Here is a 21,483-nt window from a genome sequence, read left to right as displayed (position 1 = left end):
CCGCGCAATTTCCTGATTTTCGCCTTGAGGACAAGGCGATTTTTGAGGAAGCCAGAGATGTTATGCATAAAGATCCATTGGGCTCAAGAAGCTTAAACCAGGAGGGCCCAAGTGAAAGTGGACAAGAAAAGCCCAAGATTGTTAATGTGTATGTTAGGAGATCGCAAAAGAATACACGGGAAGGGGGTGATGATATATAAGATAGTGATGTTATGTAAACGATATTCAGTTATTATTTTGAAGAGATTACACGTGAAGAGTGACTAGCACTTAGCTAGGGAGGAAATCTTTGTACAGAGTGTTTTTACTCTGGGGTTTACCATTTTAGCAATACAATCACATCTATTACCTTGTGTTCTTCGTGTTCTTTGCTGTGTTAATCTCTTATTATCGGAAGAACACAACACAAAGAGACGAAGAAAACCCATTAAATTTTTTTTTTTAAAAAAAAGGAAAAAATAAATAAACATGAAAACTCTCTGTTTGTTCTAGGCCATTCACAATCTCAAAACTACAATGAAATATCCTGGACTATAAATTTTGCATGTAGTGACACTGAAAAGTACAAGAAGAAAAGACAGAGAGCTAACATTAAAGTAACATTGTTGCTACATAGTTTAACCAACACGGCATAGCAACTTGTTCATACAACAGAGGCAAAAAAACGTTCAACTCCACCGTTGGAGTACCAAAGTCACCGCAAGTTAAATTCACAAAAAAAAAACAGGCAAGCATAAGCGTTGAACACTTTTCTCGGCTTTTCTATTCGAAACAGCTTATATAAACAGGTTACTTCATCCTACTCCACATCCAGTATCTAGTGACCCGATACTGATTCAAAGAACAGTAGAGAAACGATAATACGAAATGAAGAACTTTGGAATTGCAGCTCTTCTTCTTCTGTTAGTTCTCCTTGATTCTATTTCCATAGAGGCTAGACTTCAAGGATGCAAACCAAGCGGCAAAATAGAAGGAAAAAAGCCACCTCCTGGCCAATGTAACCGAGAGAATGACTCGGACTGCTGTAAGCAGGGGAAGTTTTATACCACATACAAATGTTCTCCCCCGGTGACTGGAAGCACCAAAGCAGTTCTGACACTCAACAGTTTTCAGAAAGGTGGAGATGGTGGTGGACCATCGGAATGTGACAACCAATACCATTCTGATGAGACACCCGTTGTTGCACTATCGACAGGATGGTACAATGGAGGAAGCAGATGCCTGAACAATATAAAGGTAAGTGCCAATGGCAGAACCGTAACAGCTATGGTTGTTGACGAGTGTGATTCTACAATGGGATGTGATGGCGACCATGATTATCAGCCTCCGTGCGCTAATAACATAGTTGATGCATCAAAAGCTGTTTGGGAAGCCTTAGGGGTGCCAGAAGATAATTGGGGTTATTTGGACATTACTTGGTCTGATACCTAGGGAAATGAATCATGTTTCTAAGTGGTGTTGTATATATGTTGTGTGTGTAAAGCTTGTATATTAGTCACGAATCCTTGTAAACCAAACTTATACATCATATTTCTTATAAAGAAAATACTACCGTGGTAGTCCTTATACAAAAGAGGCTTTCTCGAGATTAATACAACCAATGATCTCATGCTATACAGTATACACACCTTCAAAAAGACTCGCATAAACTCAACAAGGTTATCGGAATTGTAACATCAAGTGTAGAACATCAGGATTGTTTTACTTTGGTAATAAAAAAACCAAAAAAAATGCCGATGAAATACAAGAGTGGGACATGATCATTTGAAACATAAGGATTAAGTTGTGAAAATCATAGGAGTGAGTGGTAACTAGGGGTCATAAGAAATTAGACAAATTGAGTCACAGCCTTCATGAAGTCACATTTGACATGAATAAATTAAATGATCAAACAGGTAGCTTATATGTCAATGTCTCGGTCTTCTATGTACAAACAAGCAGTCTGAAACAGGAATTAAAAGTAACATATTGTTTCTGAGTAAACAAAATTTGTTTAGATGATAAAAAAAATCTTTCCTTGCCATTGCAGTCCTCTTGATAAAGACGCTTTACCGCGTCATAAGCTCCCAAGATAGTCCTCTTGATAAAGATTCTTTGTTGCATCATAAGGTCCCAAGACGGAACGCTTCAAGGTGAATAAACTATAATAGCTCTTGCTGGTTTTAACATAGTTTTGGCATTTTCCTTTTGCTAAGATCTACAAAAGGCAGATTCAGAGTTCATGCATTCTGCACATCCAAAACAAGCAACAACATGAAGAAGTTATGCTTAGGGGCACTTGTGTTAGTACTCACATTTCTTACTACTCAATCCACTTTTGCTAGACCACAGGTTTGCAAACCTAGTGGAAATGTAAGAGGGAAAAAGCTCCCTCCTGGGGTATGTGATGATTGCTGTGAAGAGGGTAAGCTTTACAACACGTATAAATGCTCACCTCCTGTGTCCAAAAGCACTAAGGCGGTTCTAATCCTCAACAGTTTTGAGACAGGGGGAGATTTGCCATCAACATGTGACAGCAAATACCATTCCAATGACACGCCAATTGTTGCACTCTCAACTGGATGGTTCGGTGGAGGGCGAAGGTGCCTTCAAGACATTACTATTAGCTCCAACGGCCGGAACATTAAGGCCAGAGTGATTGATGAATGTGATTCTACAGTGGGATGTGATGCAGACAATGGATATCAGCCCCCATGTGGTAATAATATAGTTCAAGCTTCAAAAGCCGTTTGGGAGGCCTTAGGTGTGCCGAAAGATGACTGGAATGTGTTGAATATCACTTGGTCTGATTTCTAGCTAGAGCAGTTCACCACTTTTCACTCCATGGTTTTGAAAGTTTGTCGAGTAAGAATGCAGATAATATATGCATTAATCATATGCCATATGTACTCGGAAAATCACAGATCCTGTTCCAGTGAGCTTGTCTGCAAATGTTTTATGTCACCAAAAATGAAATCTTTTTTTCGCCTGAAGAGATCCCTTTTATAAAGATTGAAAACATATGAAAACTATGTAATATATTCTCAGAATCTCAGTCTACCAGAACAGATAGCACCTCGGCCAACTCATACTAAAATAACCAAACTTTCTAATCATGTGTTTGATAAGTGAATGAAGTGTTGATAGAAATATGAAAACAAAATAATTATATCATCTCATTATTTGATTACTGACTAGACACATCAATATATAGCCTGAGTATTTTCTTTTCTAAGATGTTTAAAGGATAACCGTTTCCTGCTCCTCTAATTGGACGTCGAATAATGTGATAGCGCCAGAGTCAATCTCATGCTAAACCATTCATGGGAACTGGGTTGTGCAAATGCTTTTTGCATATTTACCACCGACATAAGGCTTCACAGGTTCCAAGTGTGGACAAAAGTTTTTTTTTTAATAGTAAAAACTTGTAACTTTATTATGAATGAGCCAAATCGTCTGTTACAGATACTAACCAAAGCGGAAAATTCCCAAGCTCTCAAATAAAGGAAGAGGAAGAAAAAACAGAAAAAGAAGTAAGTTTGTGAGCTGTGGAGCAACTGACCGCTATGTGCTCCATGTTTCTCCCTAACTTTGCGAAATGGGATAGTATGAATTTGCTGTCTTCAACTGTTTCAGTTTGCAATGGTACATCCGTTTACCTTCTCGGGATTAATTTTTCTTCAATAGCATCCATCGGTCTGGAGAACTTTCAAATATCTTACAACTTGGTTTGGCTACCTCTAATGCCTCTCGGTATGCAAATTCAAGAACGTGATTCAAGATATGTAAGTTGTTTATGCTGGGATGCTACTCTTTTAACCTTTACGTATCATTTGTTGAAATATCACTTTAAATTGATCGGCTGTCTTCGTTTACAACCACAGTTATATTGATTAATGAATTTACCGAGTATTGAGTGTCGAGAGCTTTTGGAATTATAGTGTTAGTTCATCATAAAAGAATAAGATCCGATGAGTTTAAATGAATATTAATGTGTTTCATTAGCATTATAGAATTGATAATTGTCAATTCATTTTAGGTTAGACAGTGCCTTTAGATTTTATAGGTCTCGTTATCTTATATGATGATCGAAGTTCAGTATTTTAGGAAACAGAATGGAGAGCTGCATCATGCACTCGGTCTTTATGGCCAACAGCCATCTGACTTTGAGACACTATTTCTCCACTCAGAGGTTAAATTTCTCCGAACTGTACCATGATTTATCTCCAAAGAAAACAAATAAACAGAAAGTATATGTACTTTCATACCCGACAAAAGTAAGGAAAAGTTCTTCCAAAGAAACTTAACTTCAACCCAAAAGATGCCCATATTGATAGTTAAACTAAATTAAGTTATCCACACATGAAGGTCAAAATGAAAACCTATGCTTCAAGCAACAATCACTAACTCAATGGAAATAAAATGACATTTCATTTCCCATTCAGCTGATTTTACATAATAACCTCAGTTGTCGACCTCCATTGCTTGGGCAGCTTTAGCTTTCGCCAATGCCGTCAATTTCGTTTTCAACTTTTTCTTGCCCACTTGAAATCCACTCCCACCTTTCTTCTTCTTACTGCTAACACCATCAACCTAATCATGGCACAAATGAAATTCTTTTTCGTCACCAGTTACCCCAAGCACCCAAAACAATGAAATCACAATTCCAATCCGCATAAACCAGGTTCGGATGAGTTGAGGTGCAAAAGTTAAAATTTTTTTAAGAATAAATAGGCATTTAAATTTTGAAACTTTTTACATAGCCCCTTGATTCCAATGGATTGGCGAAGCAAAACAGTCATAAGAGTGGCGTCGTAATTCACTTCATGAATATAGAGCAGAAATTGGACATTACTCGAAAAAACAATAATTAAAGAAAGAGCAATTTACCTTCATCTTGTTTTTCTTGGCTTGAAGCTTCTTATCCCTCTTCTCCTTCTCTTCTTTCTCTTCTGTTTCATCCACCAACAACACCAATCAGTCACGAGAAAGTTCAAAGCAATGGTATCCGAATAATTGCAGACCCGAGTGTACGAATATTCATGCTCAATAACATTATATCACGCAATTACATTCATTGAAAAGTGGAGAGTGTGAGGAAACAAAACTGCAGCACTACTCACTTCTTAGTTCGAATTCGTGCAGCCTTTTTCTTCGTGCGAGATCGTTCTTCTTCGACATTTTCTCCCCCTTTTCCCACTCAATTGAATTTGAGGCGTATCCCGTCGATGGTGCAAACCCTGAATTTAGGTTAACACTTTGGTTCTTCCTAGCACCTCGGCTCCGACCCCTTTTATTAGGGGTTTTTCTTATATAGCATCGACCCAATTAATGTTTGCAAAAGATTTTGCTCGATTAAAATTATAAATTATGAGAAAAATTAAGAAAATAAAAATTGATAGTGTTTGAAAACAAATGTGAAAATCTAAAAATCAAAGTTGGGTATTGTTTGATAAATAAGTAATTATTGTGATTTAACATTGACATTATATTAAAATCACTTTTGAAGAAAATGACTAGTTTTTAGATTTCAATTAAGTTAAGCATAAGTTAACACATAATTTAGGTTTAAAAAACACACAAAAATGATTTTTTTAAAACCAAAATCTAACCATCACTTTTTTAATGATTACAAACACTCCCTAATATAATGATTATAATCAATTTTAGCGTTTAATTAAATTAACTTTTCATGTAAAATTAATAATGTACATTTAAAAAAATTATATTCACGGGAAATTTCTCTATCTCAAGTTTTCTGTTTTGTTTTCTCATGAATTTCAAAAAAGAGATTTGAAACACATCGATAGTCATAGTATTTCTTTAAATAAGTATGAATTTAATTTTTTTTTGTCCACTTTGTTTTTTATACAAATAATAATTACTTTTATGTTTATAAACAAAAACGCACGTGAAATAATCTAATGATCATTTTTGTGATACGGATCTTTTATTTTGAGTCACTTATGAAAAATATTATTTTTTATGTCAATAATATTATTTTTTTATTATAATATGGTAAGAATTGACATGTTTCACGAATAAAGATCCATTAGACCGTCTCACAAAAAACTTAATGTTGTGACGTTGTAAATAAAAAAAAGTGGTTTTCATCGTAGCAAGTACCAAAAAGAAAAAAAAAATAATTTATTTAAATAGTTAAAACTACAAAACTAAAAAGGTAATTCTCTGTTTAAAAGGCAATTAGAAAAAAAACACATTTTAAAACAAAATTTTTTTATATCCAAAGACACGCCCAAAGGCAAAAAAATTCCGAGGCGCCGTTATGGGCTCATTTAGTTACGGTCATACCCAGCCCATTTGGAACCAATTGGACTCTACAACTCGCCTATATCGAATCGAATAACTATTTTCAAACTGCACCGGCCCAACGACGCCAGTCAGCCACCGCCTCCGCCCCTTTTTCGGCGGAGCTGCATTCTCGCTCTTGTGCGGTGTACTTACATCTCCGGGCATTCCTTGCTCCTTAAAAGAATTTGCACTCAGTCACATATCGATCGAATGCCGGGGGCAACAATGGAAACCGAACTTCCTGTGGAGCCACAATCGCTTAAGAAGCTGGGCTTCAAATCCTTGAAGCGAGCGCTTGACCTATTCTCTCCTCTTCATGGACAGTTTCCGCCACCGGACCCAGAAAGGTTTTCTGAGAACTCATGCTAGGAAATCTTTCTTTGATTTATCGTATTTTGAGTATAGGCTTACTTGGAGATTATTGATGCTTATGTGATCTTTTTAATCCCCATTTCTTGTCTGGTTTGCAGCAAGAAGATTCGAGTTAGCCACAAGGTTAGTGCTTGTTACTTTTTGGATTCAGTAAACTGTGAAAAATTTGAATTAAGTATAGGAAGAAGAAGAAGTCTGAGGGTTTTAAGTAAAAATAGGTTAGTGTGAGGGGCGACGTATGTTGAACGGTTTTCACCACAGCTGCCAAAATTTGGCGCATGCATTTTAATCATCCATGTAATATGAACGCGGGTTGTATTAGTTCTTTCGTAGGTCACCCTTTATTATGCTAGATTCTCAATGGACTGAAGTTCAATAAGAGAGGCTAAATCCCAAAAAATCACCTTTTAGTTTAGTTATTGGACAATCCACATTGTTTGGACTGCTGATGTGGGACTCAATAGTTTGTATAATGTGTGTTTGTTTTGAATGATTAAGAAGTTTTCCATTGATTTAGTTAAATACCGAGTATGGAGGGCTGAAAGACGTGGCATCTGTACTTCCTAGTGATCTGGCAACATCAAAAACTGAACTACAGAAAGTTCCTGCTTCTTCCAATGCCCTAGCGCTTCCAGGTATACTCTTTTTGGGTTTCCAATCTCCCATATGCAATTGTTTCATTAAACTTCCCAGTCAATCACAAAAATAAATATATTAGCGCCAAATCACGTTCACTGGTGGCACTTGACAAAGCAATAATCACCCTTGGTGTCTATTTTTGAAAGATAAACAAATCACAAAGTCACTGAGAATATGTTTCTTCTTGTTTAACAATGAATATGTATTCTTCGTGCAGGTCCTGAAAGATCGAATGATATCCAGCAGGGAGGTTCCCAGACAGATTTGGCTATTAGTTCAGCTGCGCAACCCAGGGGCCAGTATGTATCAGTTTTCTTTCCTTTTCTTTTTCTGTTGAAAAATTTTGTCTCACGCTAGACTAGTTATCTTAATTGTCATACAGATATTATTAGATGTTTTTTGATGGAGGTAGTGGTAAACGATGTGTAATGTCACAATTAATGCATGCTGGCTGCATCTCTCGAATACGAGACAGTTTAGATCTTATGTTCTCATGAATATGCATGATTATATGCCACATTATACTATTTAATCAAGATGAATTTTGTTGTCAGAACTGACGTTGGTCTTCAAGGTAGGAGTGCAGCAGTTGTCCCCTCTCATGGTTCATCTGAAAGGTCTCTTTATTCTTTATTGGTTTCTTTCTGGAAATATACATTATGCATTGTCACCTGACCTGACTGTAAAATATGTGTTTTGAAGGTGGAGGAATCTTGCACTGTATTTTTTTTTATTATTGTTGTCTTCTTATTGCAATAGTGTTTACACTCCATGCATGCAAATAGTTTTTCTTACAATGTTTTTCGTCAATCTGAAATCCCTAATCAAAGGTAAATGTGATGTTCTTAGCAAATGGGTTTTCACTAAGTTTCATCGAGTGTTATTTGTTCACCTTTTCCTACACTTAACAAAAAGGGAGGATTAGCTTTGTAACTGCTAGCCTTTGTTTACACTCAGTATTTGAAACATTGTCAGCTGGAATTCGGTCCCTTAGCATATTATATATGCTCGGAATAATTTTTTTTAAAACCTCTATCTTTATTATTTCAAGTATTGGGGTTATTGATGGTAAGGATAAGGGTAGCTGTTGAGAGCCTGTCTGACAATGAAGCATTGCTTGCTTGTGCCTGGCAGGAATCTTTCAACATCAGCCATTATGGAAAGAATCCCAAGTAGATGGCCTCGCCCTATATGGCGGGCTCCCTGGAAGAATTACAGGGTAAGAAGATTCTCTGAGCTAATAACAAAGTTGTTCCCTGAACTTGAAAAGATGATATTGTTTCAACTATCAATGTTTTATTATTGTATCTTATTTAATCCGTCGTCATGTTCCTTTTCTCTTTGTCAAACTCTGTCTGCATAGGTTATCAGTGGCCATTTGGGATGGGTGCGGTCCGTCGCAGTTGACCCGAGCAATAATTGGTTTTGTACTGGATCTGCTGATCGAACAATCAAGGTTAGACAATGAAAATTTGTTCTCTTGGAAGCAGCTCACTCAATTTCTGAAAAGGAGAAAATTGGAGGGGGGAAAGGGCAAAGACTTCACTTGATGATTTATGCAACTCTCTGATACTCTGATGTGGAACTTTAAATTTTCTAAATATCCATTAAAAATCAACAATATTGAAATTGCAGTGATTCTAAATGCACTTGATATGATATCATTTAATTTAATTGGTGTGCATGTACTAAGTTAGATGAGATGAATGCAATCGATTTATCTGGGATGATTTCTTTGACCAAGTTCTCCCTGGCAACTAGAATTATGATTTATGGGAAATTTATGCGATAGATGCTATTTTTGGTTCTAAACTAAATGGAGAATTCAAATCTCGTTGTTAGTGACGGTCTATTGCCTTGTATTTGTTGACATTTGATTGTGGACAATATGCTACTGGATTTAGCGGAAACCAAAGTGCATTCATATATTATTTTGAACAACCAAATGTTCGTTGAACCTTGATGATGACTAACATCTCCAATGTTGAGACTGGGTATCTCTTGCGAAAATATGATCTCGGTCCTTGGATATGCATTGTTATAATTTAAGCAAGTATAATTTGTTTTGGTGGCTTTAGAATCACTATCATTCAATATTTCTGCTTTATTGTGTATCCTTTTTGTGTCATCAGAAGTTTCTTTTTTTGTTGCATCTAGATATGGGATTTAGCTAGTGGGAGACTGAAACTTACGCTTACCGGTCACATTGATCAAGTGCGAGGTAGTTTATTTTCTAGGTCTGTCAACTCTTATTTTTTGAATTAGATTACAGTGTGTACATATATTGACCAATTTTTCTTGCAGGCCTGGCTGTTAGTAACAAGCATACTTACATGTTCTCGGCTGGTGATGACAAATTAGTTAAATGCTGGGATCTAGAGCAGAACAAGGCTGGTGTCATATTACCATATCTGTTTTAGGTCAGGTAGTTCTATCTACACATGCAGTAACACTGTTCCCTTTTCTTCAGGTCATTCGTTCTTATCATGGTCATCTGAGTGGTGTTTATTGCTTGGCTCTCCACCCAACAATTGACATTTTGCTTACTGGAGGCCGAGATTCTGTGTGTCGGGTATGGATATAATAGTATAAATACCATTTGTCTGCATATGTGTTTTAGCTTCACGCTAATTTTGTTTTATGATGATTCTAGGTGTGGGATATTCGCAGCAAAATGCAAATCCATGCGCTCTCTGGACACGAGAATTCGGTTTGTTCAGTTTTCACGAGACCTACGGTGAGTGCTATTTATGTTATGAACTCTCTCTCTCTAGCTTTCGGCCTGAACGGGGAGTTGATGTTTTGTGGTTAATTTATTATTTCATTCATGGATCTTTTTTTTATTATAATTAAAAAAAATTATTTCATTCATGGATCTTTGGGAAATTCTACTTAATTTTCTGAGTTGTGCTTGATTTATTGAACTCGTTATTTTTGTGAAAAGCAAGCGAAGGTTTTCTTCTGCTTACTTGAAACATGATGTGGTGATACTGGGATGCGTCTGATTAGTCTTTTGAATTTGTAATATTTTTTATTAATCATCTCCAGGAAGCGCAGAGTGTCTGTAACTTATGTAAAAGGGGAAAAAAATTTATGCCTGCGCTGGTTCATTTTAAAAATAAACTGTAACTAGCAGAGTATATTGGTTTTTACTACTAGTTTTGTGTTCTCGAATATATAACGATAGAGAATTGGATTGCTAGAAATGATGCATAATTCTACTTTATCTTTTACCCATAGATACTTATCAATCTACACGTGTGTACTTCTAAGAAGTTAGTAAATGAAACGAAGCAATCAGTGTTGTATTCCTTTTGTTCAAAAACACTGTGATGCTGTGAATGCACAAAAAACTCTTTCTTCGGTGTAGACACTTTTACCGCCCTATGCTACTAATAGGAATAATAATTTTTACATGGATTAAGTGATGTGCAAATTGACATTTCGAGGGGTTTTTGTATTATTCTTATAAGTTTTTGATCTTGTGATCAATCCTCATGAGTGTAACTTGAATTTGCAGGATCCACAAGTAATCACTGGTTCTCATGATTCGACAATAAAGTTCTGGGACCTTCGATATGGTAACAAGTTATGAATATTCATTTCTTGATTCATTATTAAATCTCTGTTTCTCCATTTGAAGGTCCAAGTGTTTATTCCTTTCAGGTAAAACTATGTTAACTCTCACACACCATAAAAAATCCGTACGTGCAATGGCTCCACATCCCAAGGAGTAAGTCTCTTCTTTTTGCATTGCATCCCAAATAGGGAATATTAGAACTATGTATTGTACTTTGTTCATTGTTGTTAGCTCAGTTCATTTCATTAACACATTTTGCAGGGATTGTTTTGTATCTGCCTCAGCTGAGAACATAAAAAAATTCAAACTTCCGAAAGGAGAATTTATGCACAACATGCTGTGAGTTTTATTGACTTTGCCACATCCACTAAATGGTTGTAGAAATTGTATGATATGCTGTTCAGCATTTTTCCCTGCTTTTAACTTTTAGCATCTGAAAAAAAAATTCCCTGAAATCATGATACCGTAGCTGACACCATGATTCTTTCATACAGCTCTCAACAGAAAACGATTATTAATGCAGCTGCTGTCAACGAAGAAGGTGTACTAGTCACAGCTGGTGAGTTTTATCTTATCTCCCTCCTGGTTCTGTTACTTTATTATTTCCTCTTTTGCTCCCTTTCTCTTTCTTGGAATGATATTTTTCTTGCACTATGATCTTAATATTTCTCATCATTCTTGTGGTTGCTTTTGTCAAAGGTGACAACGGAAGCATGTGGTTCTGGGACTGGATCAGCGGTCACAATTTTCAACAAGCTCAAACAATAGTGCAACCTGGTGTGTAACTATGAAATCTATCTATTTCTCGTCCTTTCCTCTCAGAGAGGCGATATTAACATGGTGATTTCGTTATGTCAGGATCATTGGACAGTGAAGCGGGCATTTACGCTCTCACATATGATGTAACTGGTACAAGGCTTATCAGTTGCGAGGCAGATAAGACTATCAAGATGTGGAAAGAAGATGAAAATGCCACACCGGAATCTCATCCCCTTCATTTCAAGCCACCAAAAGATATTAGAAGATTCTAATGTTTTGCATTTCTTTCTTGAACAAAAGAAAACCACCTCTGATGTATGATTTTGTGAGTGTAATCATACTTGATCTTGAAATAGCACGAGTTCTGAACTGGAATTGTTATTATTTTGTTTCCATTAAAATCGACTGTGTAATACACCAATACAACAAAATATGCATGGGAAGTTTGGAGAAGGTTGCTACATCCAGGGACTTCTGATATTACATCAAAGGTGCATATGGGATTCTCATGGAGGTCTTTTGTGGAGTTTAAGATGAAAAATTCAAAATTTTAAGAAAGCAAGAGACTTGTTGCTATTATTATTAATTTTTTTTAATCGAAAAAAAAAATGTTTTTTTTCAAAGAATGCGAGGTTCTAATGAATTGGGAACCAATTTTAAGATGGATGTGTCGATGTGTTGTACCTTTGGCTGGAAATGTGGAACTTTGTGAATCCGGCATAGCGGGGGAGAGAGAAAATATCATAACAATATAAAAAAAGATTAAGGGCCCAACCGGGTTCGAACCGGTGACCTATTGATCTGCAGTCAATTGCTCTACCACTGAGCTATGGACCCTTTATATGCCTTCTGTTCATGTTTTTTTTATTATCAATCAAGTTTAAGAACTAAGATTTTCTTCCAGTCAATATAGCGTGGCTGTGTGGGCGTAGATGTCAAAATCCACTCTACAGCTACTTTTCTACATCAATCATGAACTTCTTTGTAGAATAATAAAAGATCAATTTCAAGTTTATGGAGGCCGATATATATAGCTCCCGACTAGCTACTCTGCAATTGAGATGTATAATCTTAGTTTTGAATTCTCGTTGCAATTTCAACAAATATATCCCTCAACTATAACACTTTCACCGGAGATTCTTGATGACAAATTCCTCACCCCTGTTTTCATATTCGCAAAATTTAGTGTTTTTGCTGCACTTCCACCCCAAATTGGCAAGACCTCCACCACCACTTTCTGGAACAGACCTTCATCAAAACCCTCTTTCAGTATATCCTCAAAATCAGTATAGTCTCCCCTTAAATCAAGTAATACACTACATAATCCTTTTCTCTTGCAATGTTCAAGAATTTCAGCCAAAGTCATTCTATTAGAAAGTGTCCTCTGCACCTCTTCTTGGCCATTTTCCAGCTCTTTAAGCTCTTTCCCAGTGATGATCATTACTTTTGAAGCAGCATTAGAAGTAAGATCGGGATCATGGATAAGGGAATTTGCGGATTTTGATAGCACTATTGTAAGAGGTTGATTTGCCCCCAGTTCACTAGACACGGGGAGCGCAGACTTGTTGGCCAGAGCAGTAGAAGAGAGTATGACTGCATCATATTCTTGCAACAATTTTGAGTAATATTGACCGCGTTCCGTGGCATTTTCGCCAAGCTGATCTAGAAGTTTTCCACCGAGTGACATGGAATACCTGTTTAAAAAAAGAACCAATATTGAGGACAATCAGGAATCAATTACTGAACCCACCAAAAGAAGTTCAATAAAAAGTCAATCAAAGTTGTGAACTATTAAGATCAAGAAGTGATTAGGCCAGAAAAAGTAAGTACCTCAGAGTAACGAAGGGTTTTCCAGTCAGCATTTGATGAATGTAGGTTTCATTAAGCCTTTTGCACAGTTCTTCTTCGGCTCCTACAATCACTTCAATACCGGCATCTTGCAGTCTTTTAACGCCTGCTGAAGCCACAATCGGATTGGGATCCACCATACCAACCACCACTTTTTTCACTTTGGCTTTAATTAGTGCTTCGGTGCATGGTGGAGTTCTTCCATAATGGTTACATGGCTCCAAACTCACATATGCAATACTATTTTCCGCCAAATCCCCAGCATCTCTGAGTGCAAAAACCTATGCCCTTGATGAAATTTTTTATCAGAATCTGTGTTGTCACTAAATAAGTCGCTACAATTTAGTATTTCCATTGAAAAAGGCTGCCATTTTTTCAGTTAACCATAAAATGTTACTCCTATCTCTTAAGCCAACGATATCGTTGAATTTACACATGAAAGATAACATACTCCATCATAATCATTCAGAATTGAAGAGATCACGTCCCAATAACTGTTCATATCTCTAAATTAACAAACAAAAAAGAGAAGATGAGTATCATATTTATGAAACAGAGTTAAACCAGACTACTGTCCATATCTATCCCAAATCTTCCCGGAAACCAACAAACACCACTCCAAATTAAAATGCTTCTAGCAAATACTAACTATTTCAAGATACCAGGAATCACACATTTATATCACCCACGGAACCACGTTAAACAATTTCAAAAAACATACATATTCATAAATAAACTTAGGTAAACCATTTGCAAAGGATTAGAAACCCGATTCACCTCGGCATGAGGTTGGCCAGCTTTTGGGTGGAAGCCTTCACCGACAATCTTCCCATCTCTAACAATTACACATCCAACCATTGGGTTAGGACTTGTACATCCGATTGCCTTTCTCGCAACCTCCAAACATCTCCTCATGTAATACTCATCATTGCACTTCTCTTCTTGATTTATCTGTGATGCTCCTCTCCTAATTACAGCCAAACAACCTCCAGTTCTTGAAATAGTTCCTGAATCAGACACTCTTGGGGCTGAACTGCAAAACCCAGATTTCAAGTTGGGAGAAAACACCAATTTGTTCTGCTGGATTATTGGTGGGTTGTAGCGGATGTGGTTGAGAAACAAGATTGTTTGGGTATACATATCAGGTGTCAGTGAGGAAATGTGAACACTCGATCAACAACTAGAACATCTCCAGTTGGCAAACTGGATAAATAATAAATTGGAAATGAAAATGTGTAATCCCTGTCAAATTACTGAAATTAGCACTGATAAAATGTTGTGTATAAAATATAGAGATACAATTTATATACACTAGCAAACGATGCTCATGCGTTGTGTGTCTAAAATGTGACCGCCATACCTAAACCATCATAATCAATAGATCAGGTTAATTCGTAATCAGTCTGGAACCTATCCGTTATAATCTGTTTCAATTCGGTAACTATTTTACCATGATACAACTTTTGATACCAAGAAAACAATGGTTCATATTATGGGTACTTTTTCGTGACTCGGTGATATAGGCAATACTCGATTTGCCTCCTTTCTTTAGCCAAATAAATTTTTTTTAAAAAAAACACATACACACACAGAATAAGGAGGAAACCTATAATTACACACACACACACACAAAAACATGATGAATAAAAATCATATTTTGGTTGAATATGCCCATAAAAATTCATGCTGGGAAAGGCTTTAAAATTCATCTAGTGCCTTCACATCCACTCCACCGGGATAAAGTCAATGCCTGAGATGTGCAAGCAAAATAGACAGCCAACATAACAAATCCAACATTCTCAACACAATTAATTAAAATCAAAAGAAAAAAAAAAAAAAACAAATCCAACAGATCTTGAACCAAGGCATCACTCCAATAAACAAAATCAGTCGACAGGAACATCTCAAATGCAAAAAAAAATGGTAGTTGGATCTATCCTTTAGGCACTACCCGAAGGGTGGAATCGAACAACTCCAAAATCGGGGAACAGGAAACAACTTGATGGAGTAACAAAACATTAAAAAGACCAACAGATCTTTAAAAGGGGACTAAACTCCATATACATGTTTCTTATATTCTCAATTTTCCTTCTTTTTTTTCCAAGATATCATAGTCACACAACAGAATTATTCACTTGTGACACCATGGCGATAGCAATATCCATAATTTTCCACGTCCCTCAATTTATTTTCCTATCTAAGTACCGAATAACAAAATTAAAATGGAGCTGACCACAAATAATCTTAGAACACCAGATCTCCTTGTTTTCAAAAGAAGGTCTACAAATTAATAAATTTAACACGGAATGGGAAAAAACAAACGTTTTAATTTGTTGTTCAAGAAAAAACAGTAAAAAACAAAAAAACAAAAAAACAAACTAAAAATATGAGTTACTGAATCTCAACTTAAGATTCCTGTAAAAGTTTTGAAGCATTGGAATGCAGTGTAAGCATATCTAAGAACTAATATTTCGGTTCAAGAACAAATTACAATCAAATTGAAAAATATCAAATTTCGTAAATGTAAAACAATAGCACATTAAAAACTTAAAAGGAACCAAAAAAAAAAGAATAATCTAAAGAACTGGAGGAAAAAGAATAGTTAAAAATGAAGACTCAATACCGTAATGGAAGAGAATAATTCAATAAATCTGGATGCTTTCAAGTTTTTAATCTCTCTGTTACTGAAATATGATGAAAGAAATGTACTTTGGTATATATGAACCGAGAAGGTAAAGAAATGTAACAACAGATATAGCTCGGATGGGGGTGGGAAGAAATCTAGAAAAGACAACCAAAAAAAAATCAAATTCACCTGTTAAAAAGGTAAAATCCGCAGACAGATTAAAATAAACTATGAAATGATTCTCCGAGGCAAATTATCAAATGGGTGGCGACCCACGTCGACATCTGAAAGTCATATATAAACTTTGACAATAATATGTACTTGAGTTAGTCCAAGTCGAGCCAAAGTTCATAACTGATGCGAGAATGCGAGAACTCAGGATTGCATCAGTATTCAAAAATCTTGCTTGTAAGTCGAGGTTCGAGAAATGGTACTAGAGAAGGTATAGTAACTTGAGTATTTAGAATGGAGTCTTAAAACTCATACCAAACTTAGGATTATCAAAATTAAACAGAACTTAAGATAGTGATTGTAATTTCTAAATATAAAAAATTATGAATTTTTTTTTTCAAAAATTTGTTAAAAAAATTTATAATAACTTATTTTTAGATGTTGTAAACACTACCTAAATTTCAAGTTTGGATTATGAGATTCGTTCCTTGCTAGTTTGAACGGGTAGATGACATCTAAATACGGTTTTGTGACTTCAATTTTTTTTGCTTCTCAGTTATATCATCAATATTTCAAGAATATATATCAAGCATCTTTCTTTATTTCTTCTTCCGCTCTTTCTATTTATTTTATGTCAGTCTCTATTACAGAGACCCAAAAATTTATATATATATTTTTCTTATCAATGTATTAAGGTCCCAGAGGTGAGAAAAGAATGAAACAATTGGGCTGCAATGTTTACAGGAGCCCATTCTCGTCAGTTGTCGTGAAATTGAGAGTGTGCCTTCTGTTACTGGGCCTTGCTTATCGCCTCTTTTCTTCAAGTTTTGTACTGTTTTCACCTTCTGTGGTCGATGATGTTGAGCTCCGATTGAATGCGGACGATCATTTTTCACCACATGTGGCGGAGCCACCAGAAATCACAGACGATCTATTGCTGGATCTTGATCATTATCCTTCTCGAAATGGTGAGAATTTCCCATATTTTCTTGATTCCATGCATTATACTTCCTGCCCGTTTCAGTTAGTGTTCTTGTCTGGGTTTCAGAGCCAAAAAATTGTATCTTTATGCACTTCCTTGGTTTTGGCTTCAAAAAGTGAACATCATGCAATCGAGAATTGAGAAAATTTATACTCGATGCTTTCAGTTTCAGTTTGTGTGTATATCGGATTATCATGGTTTATATCAGTTTAGTTTCACTTTATTTTATTTTTTTTAAAACAAGTTTAGTTCCACTTTCAGGTTCACAGGTCCAAAATTTTTGTATGTGCAAAACTCTGTATATTTTACCAAATATACTTTTGTTGGCCTCGTTATGTACTGATTCTGGGCAAATGTTTCCGGTTCTGTGGCCCATAAGGAGGCCACATTAATTTATGGCCTCCTTATTGTTACTCCTTTTGTTGGCCTCCTTATGTATAGTTCTCCGAATTTTATTTGGCCAGACATGATGTAGGTCCATACAGATTGCAAAAAGAATGAAAAGCACACGTGAAAATTATTAATTGCTGCAAAACTCCAAACTCAAAATAACTACAGATAAAATTTTATGATCACAGAAGAGTTCCCAAATGTAATCTTCGAAATCTGGTGCCCGAAAATGTACCTGCTAGAGAATGCACAGCAACAATTGAACATGATTGCGCATAATTGAATCACCAATAAAGGCTAGTGACTTGTGCCTCGTTATATGGAGAAATTTCTTCGGATCAAACTTGGGCAAACTACAGTCCCTTGGGTGTTCCAACGCTAGTATAAGTAAATCCGAATCCGGCCTTCCGTTGTTAATACAATTTTGGGGATACTAAATGGTGTAGCAGGTGGTGTTGGTGTAGATTGGAACATTAGGATCTGGAGCCCTACGGCATTTGAACAGTTCCATCACACATAAGAAAGATCAGCTTCACACATATATTTGAAAAATGTACAACAAAAAATTTCACAATGAGGTTGAAACTAGCAATTAACATTTAAATATAATGAATCACAACAATTCATTGCTAATTATCACTTATAGGCGACACATGAATTACACCATCAGAACCAAGAACCGAGTCATCCCGAAGAACACTTTTCTTGCTTCACGGTTGACAAAAACAGCTAGTAATTAGAAAATGTTGCACAATCACGAACCTTATCTCAAAAGTATAAGCATATTTCAACTAAAAGTGGATACAAAATAAAAAAAGACCAATTTAAGTGGGAAAAGAAACATTTCTTGGACATTTAGCCTTCTTTTATTAATACGGTATTTTTTATTTTAATTTTTTTAAAAAAAAGAGTAGGAGCTTCATTGCTTTGATCAGTCTAACACCACAACTATCAAAATAACATTTGGAAGCAACAAATGCAAAACCTGTATAGGTTGTTTGGTCTATCTCACCAGTAGTTCTTCCTTACCTATTCCTTGCTTCATAAGTTGGACAAGAAAATATCGAGGCAATATTAGCTCCCACAATAAAACAAAAATAGCAATGCTCCCACAACTTATTAACTCATCAACAGAAACATCTTGAAGCAGAAGCCAGAATTCACACCGAACATATGTTATGCTTTCTCATCAATTCAATACTTTCAGCAATGGTTGATCCGGAAGTCCCGATGAAACCTAAAGTAGCACAGCTGCAAATAGTTTCTTCTATAAACAGAAGTATATCAGGCAGTGAAACAGCATTGCATTGCTCCTCTTTCCCATCAAAATTACTAGTAGCAAATCGAAGCTTCATACCATGCCCTGGATTTAACACCTTCTTAGCAGTTTGGGCGATTAACTTGTCTTCCTCTCTGAGAAAAATTAGCTTGAAATCATCAGAATTTTTTGCCAACTCACCCAAATAGCTTCCAGTCCAGTTATGAAAGGGAAGATCAGTCATCACGAACAAATGAATTGGGAGAGGACCCTTCTGTATCAATGAATTCAACACTTGCTTAACCCCTAAAAACGTAGTTTTCCAGTGATTCTTGAATTGTCCATCCAATAATCTAAGCTGTGCGCAGAGAAATGGAGCCTTAATTGTCTCATAAGTAAACTTCTTCCCGGCATTTAAGATCTCCGGCACAAATGGAAGAAACTCCATCTTCTGAATCAATAACTGTATCCTCTGATCTTTTGGAGCTTTGTGAATGTCAATATACGATTCAGAGCCCTTGTATTGTGAGGTAAAAAGGCTACCAAATGCCAGAACAGTGGCTGCTCCAGCAGCAGATCTAGGACCAAAGGCCTTATAGATATCTTTTCTTTTTCTGATGAACGAAATTTTCTTTTTCTTCCTGAGTTCATCATCAGCCTGAAACGAATCCAAAATCCCATCTTTTTCGTCGCTTTGGTAAGTCCATACTGTTGTTCGACAATCTTCTACCGAAGCATACACACATTTATTCATATTGCTGTCATGTCCAGATAGAGATGATCCACACTGATGCAGCTGTTCATTTAAAGATGAATGTACACTCAAGTCCTCGGTGCAAAACAAGTTGAAATTCACCCCACACCACATAGAAACAAAAACTCTGAAATCTATAAATCTAACTGAAACGGATGCTATAGATGAAAGATCAATTATGTCAGCCATGGATATATACCTGCGTTCACGAACGAGCTGAATACTATGATTCCACACTGCGTATCTCAAATCGTTGGGGCTCAAGACCCTAAATTTAGGGCAACTACCAAGGGCAACAACATGATGATCAAGAACAGGTGGAATGATCAATGTCCTGTTCAAGATTGCAGCAATTAGAATGGCGTTCTTGAACTCAGAGAGCTGATTGCTGAACCCACTGTGAGGAGCATACCAGAGGAACTTCTCTCCCGAGACACTGGAGCTTGAGCACTGGGTATGGAGAACTTGTTCAGAATTTCGGAAGAGAGCCGTAGGAGGAGGAGAAAAGAAGATTCTGGAGACGACGAAGAAAACAACGCAAAAGAGGAAAATGGCGGAAGTGAAAAGGAGCGGAGTTGTATAATTACGATGATTCTTCGGTTTCTTTTTCAATCTGTTGGAGTAAAGGGAGTCCATTTCTCAAAAGTTTTTCATCAAATTCCTCGCCTTTACATCAATTTGTCACATCAACAACCTTCCCACAGAATCCAGCATCAGGGTGCAGTTCTATAAACTAAATTTTAGCAGACAAATTTAAAGCCTCGGTATGAACTACGAACAAATAACGATGGGCCAAACACTGGATCGATTTTGCGTCCCTAAATTGAAAGGAGAATTACCTTATTTCGAATCTGAGATGAGATTTTCAACACACTGCACTGCTAATTGAGTGTGGAAACAATACGTACCTTTCGGTCAAAACAGAGTGAAGGAGAAGGGTTGAATAAAGAGAGAGATCTCATGAATCAAAATGACGCGAGGATAAAATATAAAAATGAGATCGAATTAAATTAATTTTTTTAATATCATAATGACATGACGTAAGAAAAAATCTACTCGGATTTTATTTTCCCACATAACGTCTTTGGGAGCTGCGGCACCTGCCCACTGAAATCCTAAATATTTAAATTATTACAACTTCAACTATTTCCCCGATTAGTTTTACAAAATTATGATTTTTTACTTCTAATGAAACGTGCAATCTCACAGAAAATTATTCCAAGTATGTTGTCTCACAAAAAAACTTATTCTCAAATTAAGATTGCAATTCCAAGATACATACTGCGTTTCAATTTTTTCACAATTAATAAATAGCATTGCTACGTGCTAGTACAAAAGAAAGGAGATCAAAAGAAAAAAAAGTTAAAAAGGATAAGATATCTCGGTCCAAAAAAAGTCATCCAAAGGTTTTTTTAAAAAAATAAAATAAAATAAAATGCTAATTATGGTGAATATTTTGCAAGAACAATACATGCATGTCATTGACCCACAGTTCACAGAGTATCTATTACATATATTATTAGCTAAAACAGTGATTTATTCTAGTCCCTCCTGAATTATCTTCAATCCAATGCCATGCATATGAGAAACTGCAAGTCTGCAACAGCCAATTTAAAGTTCATCAGACACTCGGTTTTGTACATGCTGCCCACAGGGGCCCACTGATTTGGACCAATTAAAACTCATCACGCTACCCACAGGGCTGTGGGTAGCATCGACAGTTCCCAGACACTCATGTTGTTCGGTCCTTTTCATTTCTGAGAGGGTAGCACACAACAACATTTGAAGGCCCTCGTGATGGAACCATCAAAAC

General features: G+C 36.2%; 5 protein-coding genes and 1 non-coding gene across 11 annotated transcripts; 2 read left to right on the top strand and 4 right to left on the bottom strand.

The window, feature by feature from the left end:
• The first annotated feature begins 867 nt into the window (after nucleotides 1-867).
• Nucleotides 868-3,275, top strand: LOC140881466 (putative ripening-related protein 5). Its single transcript, XM_073286805.1, has 2 exons — nucleotides 868-1,423; nucleotides 2,330-3,275. The coding sequence occupies exons 1-2, from the start codon at nucleotides 868-870 to the stop codon at nucleotides 2,794-2,796; spliced, it is 1,023 nt and encodes a 340-aa protein (XP_073142906.1). The 3' UTR covers nucleotides 2,797-3,275.
• A 944-nt stretch (nucleotides 3,276-4,219) lies between these two features.
• Nucleotides 4,220-5,271, bottom strand: LOC140881467 (uncharacterized). Its single transcript, XM_073286806.1, has 3 exons — nucleotides 5,103-5,271; nucleotides 4,870-4,931; nucleotides 4,220-4,572 (listed from the first exon to the last, which is right to left on the bottom strand). The coding sequence occupies exons 1-3, from the start codon at nucleotides 5,158-5,160 to the stop codon at nucleotides 4,444-4,446; spliced, it is 249 nt and encodes an 82-aa protein (XP_073142907.1). The 5' UTR covers nucleotides 5,161-5,271; the 3' UTR covers nucleotides 4,220-4,443.
• A 1,076-nt stretch (nucleotides 5,272-6,347) lies between these two features.
• LOC140881208 (protein pleiotropic regulatory locus 1) lies at nucleotides 6,348-11,996 on the top strand. The gene is made up of 17 exons (XM_073286335.1): nucleotides 6,348-6,638; nucleotides 6,762-6,786; nucleotides 7,181-7,298; nucleotides 7,520-7,601; nucleotides 7,857-7,919; nucleotides 8,437-8,521; nucleotides 8,666-8,758; nucleotides 9,460-9,523; nucleotides 9,607-9,692; nucleotides 9,773-9,874; nucleotides 9,956-10,039; nucleotides 10,823-10,883; nucleotides 10,969-11,035; nucleotides 11,144-11,221; nucleotides 11,377-11,441; nucleotides 11,582-11,659; nucleotides 11,741-11,996. Exons 1-17 carry the CDS (start codon nucleotides 6,502-6,504, stop codon nucleotides 11,911-11,913), a joined length of 1,461 nt encoding a protein of 486 aa, XP_073142436.1. The 5' UTR covers nucleotides 6,348-6,501; the 3' UTR covers nucleotides 11,914-11,996.
• Nucleotides 11,997-12,406: 410 nt separating this feature from the next.
• On the bottom strand, nucleotides 12,407-12,478 carry TRNAC-GCA (transfer RNA cysteine (anticodon GCA)). The gene has a single exon. It is a non-coding gene; the product is annotated as a tRNA-Cys (tRNA).
• Nucleotides 12,479-12,646: 168 nt separating this feature from the next.
• On the bottom strand, nucleotides 12,647-16,572 carry LOC140882665 (riboflavin biosynthesis protein PYRD, chloroplastic-like). 4 transcript variants are annotated; one of them, XM_073288801.1, is made up of 4 exons: nucleotides 16,305-16,572; nucleotides 14,267-14,731; nucleotides 13,472-13,770; nucleotides 12,647-13,335 (listed from the first exon to the last, which is right to left on the bottom strand). In XM_073288801.1, exons 2-4 carry the CDS (start codon nucleotides 14,627-14,629, stop codon nucleotides 12,738-12,740), a joined length of 1,260 nt encoding a protein of 419 aa, XP_073144902.1. In that variant the 5' UTR covers nucleotides 14,630-14,731; nucleotides 16,305-16,572; the 3' UTR covers nucleotides 12,647-12,737. The 4 variants fall into 4 exon arrangements, with proteins under 4 accessions (XP_073144902.1, XP_073144904.1, XP_073144903.1 ...); XM_073288803.1 differs by having other exon boundaries at nucleotides 14,267-14,692; XM_073288802.1 differs by lacking the exon at nucleotides 16,305-16,572 and adding an exon at nucleotides 16,113-16,278 and having other exon boundaries at nucleotides 14,267-14,692.
• Nucleotides 16,573-17,766: 1,194 nt separating this feature from the next.
• Nucleotides 17,767-20,630, bottom strand: LOC140881498 (O-fucosyltransferase 30). 3 transcript variants are annotated; one of them, XR_012149967.1, is made up of 2 exons: nucleotides 18,671-20,629; nucleotides 17,767-18,146 (listed from the first exon to the last, which is right to left on the bottom strand). XR_012149967.1 is itself a non-coding variant. In XM_073286857.1 (2 exons), exon 2 carries the CDS (start codon nucleotides 20,304-20,306, stop codon nucleotides 18,819-18,821), a length of 1,488 nt encoding a protein of 495 aa, XP_073142958.1. In that variant the 5' UTR covers nucleotides 20,307-20,488; nucleotides 20,579-20,630; the 3' UTR covers nucleotides 17,767-18,818. The 3 variants fall into 3 exon arrangements, 1 of the variants encoding a protein (XP_073142958.1); XR_012149968.1 differs by having other exon boundaries at nucleotides 18,688-20,629; XM_073286857.1 differs by having other exon boundaries at nucleotides 17,767-20,488; nucleotides 20,579-20,630.
• Between the last annotated feature and the right edge of the window lie 853 nt (nucleotides 20,631-21,483).

The sequence above is a fragment of the Henckelia pumila genome, chromosome 2, assembly GCF_033568475.1.
Source record: "Henckelia pumila isolate YLH828 chromosome 2, ASM3356847v2, whole genome shotgun sequence".
Classification (NCBI taxonomy): domain Eukaryota; kingdom Viridiplantae; phylum Streptophyta; class Magnoliopsida; order Lamiales; family Gesneriaceae; genus Henckelia; species Henckelia pumila.
The sequence above is the reverse complement of the archived record's forward strand: the minus strand, read 5'-3'. Positions and strand labels throughout refer to the sequence as shown.